The following is a 10,271-nucleotide window of genomic DNA, read 5'->3' as shown; positions in this document are numbered from 1 at the left end:
TGTATAATGCGGTGCCTATTACATAGCATTATACAGCGTCATCAGTGGCGGGAATGTAATGGTGAAACAAGTCGGATCCATGGAGGCCGAACAACTTACAGGACTCTAAGAATCTGCTGCTGACGTCTTGGGGCCAGAATCCTCCTGACACCTACTAAGGACTTTTTGCCCTAAATGACATGTCTTTCTATATACATTGATAGAGAATATATCGACACATAAAACAAGGAAACCCAAGTAATAAAATATATTTATTTAGATAGAAAAGTCACAAGGAAGCAGCGTCACACAGGACAACAGGTGCCAGCTGATCCTGAGTCCACAAGCAAGTCTTTTCCAGGCCTCCAGGCAGTCGGCCGACCATCTTCCAACCTCTCAGGGAAGGATTCCACTCTCAGCTCTCTCTGGCAGTGTGAGCTGCAACTAGTAAATCCCCCTCAGCTGGTGAAGCAGGCTGCCTTTAAGGCCAACAAAAGGCGGCCTGGATTGTGGGGAATGGCCCCCACCCTACACTTGGCCATTCCCAGTAAGAGTGGTCCCAGATAGGCCTTCCAGCCATACTACATCCACAGTGTCAGTCTGCATCACAGCACAGACACTGACTAAATACCGGCTCTTACTTCACCAAGGCCAGGAACCTTGGTGACACATATCGCCCATCAACCACCATGCCCTTCACCTTCTCATAATAGATAGATATGAGATAGATAGATAGATCTATCCATCCATTTTTTTTTGGGGGGGGGAGGGAGAGGGAGGGAGGGGGGGTCTTTTCCAGTGGGACGCTGTTGCTCCTAGTCTGATGGTATTGTGTCCTCTGCTGAAAATAGTTCTACTGTAACAAAGTCACATGATGAAGCGTCATCTGGCGTCACGTCATCTGGTTGATCCTCTAGTTCTCCATCTAATAGAGGCACTGTCAATGGATCCACACTCAGGACGCTCTCGGCTTCTATCATGTTCCTCTTAGATGTTGTAGTAAGAACCTACGAAGTGAAAGAAGAGCCGGACACGTTGTAACCTTCATATTCACTGACATATAAAGGCCCCAGACACAACAAATCTGCTACATGTGAACAAGACCTTGTAAATCTGGATTTCATATACTGACCGGGAAGTCCCAATACAGCAGAATCTGGCTTATGCAGGAGAACACCAACACGACCCACTCCAGGATGGTCAGCGTAATTCGGGAAGACTGAAAATAAAACAGAAATATACATTTGACTTTGTCCATTTTGGTCTTCCCCTTTATTCACCATGCGGTGGTGGGAATTACTGGGATTGGGATCCCATAACCATGTGAAGAAGTTCGCCCTGTGTGGTAGAATATATATACCTGTGTGCAGTACTCGCTTGTGCAGGTATACATTGCTGCCATTTTACAGGATAACCCTGAAAGGAGGATGTATATAGGAAAATAACCTCAACCCTGCAGAATGGGGTCATATTTTAGTAGAAAAACACTGATCACGATCAGAAGTGACAAGATAACCCGGCTCCACCACCATCAATGGCAAAGGACAGAACCTAAAAGTCATTATGGTGTCTGAAAGGATTTACTGGAGTTTCCTTTCATCCCATAACATAGTGAATTGTAAAGGATACGGCTAATGTTTGCCAGCAAGATGGTCACCGACAGCACCGTGGTGGTAAGGCGTCTACATCTCCGGTCCCTGGAGCCTGGATACAGCTGAGATGCCACAGATAAACCACCGTATATGACCGTACTGGATAAAACCGCCAGGCAGCTGTCATTAAGCATTGCTGAATCCTAGAGGAAAACAAAGAAAATATGACATTTCACAATATACATATCCTGTCCTAGATGACCAATCATCAGACAACACATATAACTCCATATCATTATACACCATTACCAGATATATGATTGTCCTGGATACTTAATATCTGCCAATGGTAAGTATACAGGATAATCCTACATCTGCCAATGGTGTTATTATATTATCTGTATTCTTATACTGGGCCTTATGTATCATTGTGAGGGGGTGTGAGCTCAGGCCCATTCTGTCCCAAGACCTACAGATCAGCAGGTTATCTGCCAATACATGGCCCCAGCTGTGCTGCTCTTCTCCTGGGTAAGGGGGCTTCATAGGTGACCAGGTAAGGGACCCTAACACCACAGAATCTGTATAAACAAACCTGTATCAATGGGGTTATGATGTTTCCGATACAGGTCATCCACCCGAATGTCAGCAGCCATGTTTGGTAGGTGATTCCACAAAGGCTTCTCTTCAGGGCCTTGATCTCCATGGACTTGTAGATGATGTATAAAATCCCGGCCTCTGAAATCCATATACAGAACAGTGTATAGATGGTATATATACCACACAAAGCATATACATGTCTGAAGATACTAATAATGAGAACATATACAGGACATATAATTCGGTAACATATGGTGGATCTGCCAAAAGTTGTCTGAAAACATGTGCTGAAGCTGTCATGGCGGCCATGTTAGTAGTTACTCAAGCAGCGGTTGATGGGCGTGGTCAGGAGGGCCCAGACTATACTTTTGCACCCATGAAACGCCTTTGTACTCAGGACGGCACTAATAATAATTCCTATAGATACACATAGTGCACTTACCTAGCAGAGAAGATACGGTGGACACTATAGTCAGCACGATGGATTCCGGATATTCTGCTCCAGTGTCACTGAGGAGAAATAGATTCCATGTATAACATTAGCAGAGCTCCGGGCCGGTCACTAGTCACAAGGGCCGGTCACTAATAACAAGGGCCGATCACTAATAACAAGGGCCGGTCACTAGTAACAAGGGCCGGTCACTAATAACAAGTATCGGTGACTAGTAACAAGGGCCGGTCACTAATAACAAGAATCGGTCACTAGTAACAAGAATCAGTCACTAGTAACCAGGGCCGATCACTAAAAACAAGAATCGGTCACTAGTAACAAGGGACAGTCACTAGTAACAAGAATCGGTCACTAGTAACAAGGGCCGGTCACTAATAACAAGAATCGGTCACTAGTAACAAGGGCCGGTCACTAGTAACAAGGGCCGGTCACTAGTAACAAGAATCGGTCACTAGTAACAAGAATCGGTCACTAGTAACAAGAATCGGTCACTAGTAACAAGAATCGGTCACTAGTAACACTAATGAGAAACATCTATCATTTTCTTAAAGTGCACCTGCCAGATCCCACAAAAATAATAATGTTACTCAGTACATAATCCTGACCATGTACATCTCATTTTCTGCCTCCATCACCCATATTAACTATAAAAATACCTCCTTTCATTAGCTCAGCGTATTAGAAATCCTCTCAGGGGAAGGGGGCGTGTCCCTTCTTGTGGTGATAGGAAGTGATTGGTGTGTGGTGGGAGGGGGCGTGTCCCTTCTTGTGGTGGTGGGAGGTGATTGGTGTGTGGTGGGAGGGGGCGTGTCCCTTCTTGTGGTGGTGGGAGGTGATTGGTGTGTGGTGGGAGGGGGCGTGTCCCTTCTTGTGGTGGTGGGAGGTGATTGGTGTGTGGTGGGAGGGGGCGTGTCCCTTCTTGTGGTGGTGGGACAACGGAATGGTGTATTGTAGGATTCCCACCAATGTCCCTATAGAGTCTCCTACCTGATGCTGATGACCCCTGTCCGGTAATGGCCTTGTGCGATGGTCATGGTGAAGGTGATAAGGACACCCACGAAGGTCCATAATGCCCAAAACAATGGCAGGATAGCCAGGGTTGGGCTCGTCATATTAGAAGAAGAAATATTCTTATCACTCTCAGGAAAACTGAGCGCTCTCAATCTGAACTAACAGAAAGTGAAGGGTTTGCCTGTATCCTGCAGTGGTATAACCGACCACCATCTGTGATGTCATCACATTCTATACCTGATGATGTCACGTCCTTGGTTGCTGATGTATTAGAAGTATTACAATTATCCATACAGCAAATCTGTATTATATATGGAAATATCACAAATAACCCCTAATATAAAGTTATTATCAAAACTACCTACAAGAAGAATTCTTGTGATCCTAAGGGCTGCAGAGGAGATGTGTTCTCTACTACTGCCCACTGCCAACAGGAGACGTCTGTGCCCACAATGTGCCCTCTATGAGAGCTCCGGCGTCTCTACAACCCCTCACAAAAACCAACTTACAGGACCTCACCAGCTTTTATACGTCGTAGGAATTACAAATCTTATACTTATACCCCAAAAATGTTGGTTTAATAGGTGAACGTTTTGGCCTCATGGGACATCCCTCCAGCACGAAAGGGCCGGACCATTTCATTTACCTTATAATGTATTGAGAAATAGAAAAAAATATATTTGTGGGGTGGAATGAAAAAAGGTAGAATACCGCCATTGTGTAGGTTCGTTTTAATAGGAAATAAAAAAACAGGATGTATCCGTACTCTGGGGGGAGATTTATCAAATCCTGTGGAGAGGAAAAGTGGTGCAGTTGCCCATAGCAACCAATCAGATCTCCTCTCCTTTTTCAGAGGCCTTTTCAAAAATGAAAGTAGCGATCTGATTGGTTGCTATGGGCAACTGCACCACTCTTCCTCTACACAGGTTTTGATAAATCTTCTCATTGGTGTCTATACTAAATATGATCAGTGAAGGGTTAATGAAAATAATTATTAAATATAATGATATAAAAGATTACAATATTCCAGTTTGTAAACACTTGGAGGCAATGGGGGAGATTTATCAAAACCTGTGAAGAGGAAATGTTGTCCATAGCAACCAATCAGATCGCATCTTTCATTTTTCACAGGCTGTTTCAAAAATGAAAGAAGCGATCTGATTGGTTGCTATGGGCAACTCAGCAACTTTTCCTTTGGACAGGTTTTGATAAATCTCCCCCAATGAGCGGTGGCTGTGTGGAAAGTAATTCAGGGCCCTTGTGGTTGCCAATGACAACAGCACCATTTGGTGTAAAATTGGGCGCTGGATAACAGGGTTATATACAGCCCAACGTGTACAGTGAGATAAAGGAGTAAACATTGATGGGGTAGTTAAGGATTTGGGAAACCTTGGGTCCAGACATTTATGTGTTACCGTGACACGTACCATCTACCTTATTATTACAGATTCACTTCCCCTGTCATGGCAGTAGTACAGGGCAGTGGCATCTTTCCACAGGATAATGTCCTGCCACTCTGGAGAAATTGTTTAAAGGGGTAGGTATTAAAAAATGTTAATCCTCCCAGTACTTATCAGCAGCTGTATGCTCCAGAGGAAGTTGTATTTCTTTCTAGAGTTCTTTCCAGTCTGACCACAGTGCTCTCTACTGCCACATGTGATCCGATGACTCGGAATTAGACTGTGATGGGCGGTATACTATACACCGCCAATCACCTCCTGTAGCTAGGGGGAGGTGGCGATCCCGTCACCTCCCCAGGAGCGCTACTATTGGTCGGACCAATAGCAGTCGGCAGAGGAGTGGTTAATGTCCCCTTCTTCCAGCTCAGTTCAGTCAGCGGGCAGAGCTGAGAGAAAGAGCTAGAGACCCCCACCCCCGCCGCCGAGATCTGTGCCCCTCAGGGCTGGAGAATTCTCTTTAGTGCAGGGTGAGGTCCTCCAGGGTCCACTGCAGACTTTATTAGGGTTTCAGGGTGCTGTATTTGGCCACCATTTTTTTTTTCTTCATAACAGTGTGTGATTTCTAATGCACAAAACACACTACACACTTCTCCGCGACAAAAAAAGGAGATGGCCCGCCGGGCATTTTCAGCGGAGGAGGAATACGCTTTACTTGCCTCAGACTCCAAATATGCCACGCCACCACACCACACCACACCACACCACCCACACACACACACACACTTCTGGCACCATGGGGGGGCTTTTAAAGGCACATGGCCCTCGACTTCTATTCCAAACAAATTCTCTCCCCAAAAGCCCAATGGCACTCCTCTTCTGAGCATTGTAGTTCGCCAGCAGAGCATTTACATCCACATATGGGGTATTTCCATACTCAGAAGAAACGGGGTTACAAATTTTGGGGGGGGGCATTTTCTCCTATTACTTCTTGTAAAAATGGTAAGTTTGGGGGGGGGGGGGGGGGGGGGAACTGCATTTTAGCCACATGGGTTCTTTTTAGCTGCTCTAGCACTATAGGGGCTTCCTAAATGTGACATGCGCCCAAAAACCATTTCAGAAAAACTCCCTCTCCAAAATCCCATTGTCACTCCTTCCCTTCTGAGCCCTCTATTGCACCCACAGAACACTTGACATACCCACATGAGGTATTTCCTTACTCGAGAGAAATTGAGTTATAAATTTTAGGGTGATTTCTCTCCTTTTACCCCTTGTAAAAATTCAAAAACTGAGTTTACAAGAACATGCGAGTGTAAAAAAAAATTAAGATTTTGAATTTTCTCCTTCACTTTGCTGCTATTCCTGTGAAACACCTAAAGGTTAAAACACTTACTGGATGTCATTTTGAATACTTTGTGGGGTGCAGTTTTTATAATGGGGTCATTTGTGGGGTATTTCTAATAAGAAGGCCCTTCAAATCCACTTCAAACCTGAACTGGTCCCTGAAAAATTCTGATTTTAAAAATTGTGAAAAATTGGAAAATTGCTGCTCACCTTTGAAGCCCTCTGATGTTTTCCAATAGTAAAAACATGTCAACGTCATGATGCAAACATAAAGTAGACATATTGTATGTGTGAATCAATATATAATTTATTTGGAATATCTATTTTCCTTACAAGCAGAGTTTCAAAGTTAGAAAAATGCCAAATTTTCAAATTATTCATGAAATTTTGGGATTTTTCACCAAGAAATGATGCAAGTATCAATAAAAATTTACCACTATGTTAAAGTAGAATATGTCACGAATAAACAATCTCAATCAAATTAATAAGTAAAAGCATCCCAGAGTTATTAATGCTTAAAGTGACAGTGGTCAATGTGCAAACAATGCCCTGGTCCTTAACCCCTTAAGGACAATGGACGTACTCCTACGCCCCCGTTTCCGAGTCCTTAAGGACCGAGGACGTAGGAGTACGTCCTGTCCTTTCCCGGCCCCCCGCCGCTAGCCAGAGGGGAGTCGGTGCCCGATGCCTGCTGAAATCGTTCAGCAGGCATTGCGGCATATCGCCCAGGGGGGTCATTATGCCCCCCTATGTCGGCGATGGCCGCAGATCGCTGGACAATTCAGTCCAGCGATCTGCAGCGATTCCGGGTCAATCGGGTCTCCAGTGAGAGACGGCCCCGAACAGCCAGAGCCAGCAGGGGTGAGGTGGCACTGGTGCCACCTCACGATCGCCCTGATTCGTCGGCCGGATTACCGGCCGACCAATCAGGGCGCCTGCTGCGGGTGTCACTCCCGCACCCGCTCCGCCCCTCTTCCGGAGGACGTGAACGGGACGTGCACCCCTGGTGCTGGGGACCCCAATCCCCGCGTTAATGTTGGGATCGGGGCCCCAGGAGCAGCGGCGGCGGCGGCGGCGGCGGGACTGACCTGTGCGGCGATCAAGCAGCAGCAGGAGGTGAGTGACAGCCTTCTGCTGTTGCTTAGCAACAGCTCCCAGCATGCAAAAAGGGCATGCTGGGAGCTGTAGTTATGCAACAGGAGGAGGCAGACCACCACAACTCCCAGCATCCCCAGCCAAAGTAGTATGCCTCCGGCTGTTGCATAACTACAACACCCAGCATGCCCTTCCGCTGTCCGTACATGCTGGGGGTTGTAGCTTTTGCAACAGCTGAAGGCACACTGGTTGCAAAACACTGAGTTTGTTGTCAAACTCGGTGTTTCACAACCTGTGTGTCTCCAGCTGTTGCAAAACCACAGCTCCCTGCATGCTCTTGGCTGTCTGGACATGCTGGGAGTTGTAGTTTTGCAACAGCTGGATGTTTCTTCCCCCCCCAATGTGAACGTACAGGGTACACTCACATGGGCGGAGGATTACAGTAAGTATCCGGCTGCAAGTTTGAGCTGAGGCAAATTTTCTGCCGCTGCTCAAACTGCCAGCGAGAAACTACTGTGAACCCCCCGCCCGTGCGACTGTACCCTAAAAACACTACACTACCACACAATAAAATAAAAAGTAAAACACTACATATACACATACCCCTACACAGCCCCCCTCCCCAATAAAAATGAAAAACGTCTGGTACGCCACTGTTTCCAAAACGGAGCCTCCAGCTGTTGCAAAACAACTACTCCCAGTATTACCAGATAGCCACTGACTGTCCAGGCATGCTGGGACTTTTACAACAGCTGGAGGCCCCCTGTTTGGGAATCACTGGCGTAGAATACCCCTATGTCCACCCCTATGCAATCCCTAATTTAGGCCTCAAATGCGCATGGCGCTCTCACTTTGGAGCCCTGTCGTATTTCAAGGCAACAGTTTAGGGTCACATATGGGGTATCGCCGTACTCGGGAGAAATTGTGTTACAAATTATGGGGGGTATTTTCTGCTATTACCCTTTTTAAAAATCAAAAATTTTTGGGGAACCAACATTTTAGGTAAAATTTTTTTATTTTATTTTTTTTACATATGCCAAAGTCGTGAAACACCTGTGGGGTATTAAGGTTCACTTTACCCCTTGTTACGTTCCCTGAGGGGTCTGGTTTCCAAAATGGTATGCCATGTGTTTTTTTTTTGCTGTCCTGGCACCATAGGGGCTTCCTAAAGGTGACATGCCCCCCAAAAACCATTTGTCGCTCCTTCCCTTCTGAGCCCTCTACTGCGCCCGCCGAACACTTTACATAGACATATGAGGTATGTGCTTACTCGAGAGAAATTGGGTTTCAAATACAAGTAAAAATTTTCTCCTTTTTACCCCTTGCAAAAATTCTAAAATTGGGTCTACAAGAACATGCGAGTGTAAAAAATGAAGATTGTGAATTTTCTCCTTCACTTTTCTGCTATTCCTGTGAAACACCTAAAGGGTTAATACACTTATTGAATGTCATTTTGAATACTTTGGGGGGTGTAGTTTTTATAATGGGGTCATTTATGGGGTATTTCTAATATGAAGACCCTTCAAATCCACTTCAAACCTGAACTGGTCCATGAAAAATAGCGAGTTTGAAAATTTTGTGAAAAATTTCCAAATTGCTGCTGAACTTTGAAGCCCTCTGGTGTCTTCCAAAAGTAAAAACTCATAAATTTTATGATGCAAACATAAAGTAGACATATTGTATATGTGAACCCAAAAATGTTTTATTTGGAATATCCATTTTCCTTACAAGCAGAGCTTCAAAGTTAGAAAAATTAAAAATTTTCATTTTCTTCATCAAATTTGGGTATTTTTCACCAAGAAAGTATGCAAGTTACCATAAAATTTTACCACTAAGTTAAAGTAGAATATGTCACGAAAAAACAATCTCGGAATCAGAATGATAAGTAAAAGCATTCCAGAGTTATTAATGTTTAAAGTGACAGTGGTCAGATGTGCAAAAACCGCTCCGGTCCTTAAGGTATAAAATGGCCTGGTCCTTAAGGGGTTAAGGTGAAAATGGGCTTGGTCCTTAAGGGGTTAACCCCTTCCATAATAAAAGTTTGAATCACCCCCCCTTTTCCCATAAAAAAATAAAACAGTGCAAATAATAAAGTGGTATCGTCGCGTGCGTAAATGTCCGAACTATAAAAATATATCGAATTAAACCTCACAGTCAATGGCGTACGCGCAAAAAAATTCCAAAGTCACTTTTTATACGATAAAAAAAATGAATAAAAAGTGATCAAAAAGTCCGATCAAAAATGGTACTGATAAAAACTTCAGATCACGGTGCAAAAAATGAGCCCTCATACCGCCCTGTACGTGGAAAAATAAAAGTTATAGGGGTCAGAATAGGAAATTTTTAAACGTATACATTTTCCTGCAATGTAGTTATGATATCTTTCCGAAGTGCGACAAAATCAAACCTATATAAGTAGGGGATCATTTTAACCGTATGGACCTACAGAATAATGATAAGGTGTCATTTTTACCAAAATATGCACTGCGTAGAAACGGAAGCCCCCAAAAGTTACAAAATTGTGTTTTTTCTTTGATTTTGTCGCATAACGATTTTTTTTCCGTTTCGCCGTGGATTTTTGGGTAAAATGACTAATGTCCCTGCAAAGTAGAATTGGTGACGCAAAAAATAAGCCATAATATGGATTTATAGGTGGAAAATTTAAAGGGTTATGATTTTTAAAAGGTAAGGAGGAAAAAAACGAAAGCGCAAAAACTGAAAAACCCTGATCAGATCCTTAAGGGGTTAAGGGGGGGTCCCCACTGTTCTTGCTCCATAGGCAGCTTTGTAAATGTTCTCCACTTC

The 10,271-nt window shown here is 44.3% G+C and overlaps 1 protein-coding gene across 1 annotated transcript; it reads right to left on the bottom strand.

Annotated features, from left to right (window-relative positions):
* Window positions 1-1,255: 1,255 nt before the first annotated feature.
* On the bottom strand, window positions 1,256-4,247 carry LOC130297671 (DNA damage-regulated autophagy modulator protein 2-like). Its single transcript, XM_056550383.1, has 5 exons — window positions 3,607-4,247; window positions 2,611-2,678; window positions 2,164-2,306; window positions 1,609-1,774; window positions 1,256-1,395 (listed from the first exon to the last, which is right to left on the bottom strand). Exons 1-5 carry the CDS (start codon window positions 3,729-3,731, stop codon window positions 1,256-1,258), a joined length of 642 nt encoding a protein of 213 aa, XP_056406358.1. The 5' UTR covers window positions 3,732-4,247.
* Between the last annotated feature and the right edge of the window lie 6,024 nt (window positions 4,248-10,271).

The sequence above is a fragment of the Hyla sarda genome, chromosome 13 (assembly GCF_029499605.1).
Source record: "Hyla sarda isolate aHylSar1 chromosome 13, aHylSar1.hap1, whole genome shotgun sequence".
NCBI classification, from domain to species: Eukaryota; Metazoa; Chordata; class Amphibia; order Anura; family Hylidae; genus Hyla; species Hyla sarda.
The sequence above is the reverse complement of the archived record's forward strand: the minus strand, read 5'-3'. Positions and strand labels throughout refer to the sequence as shown.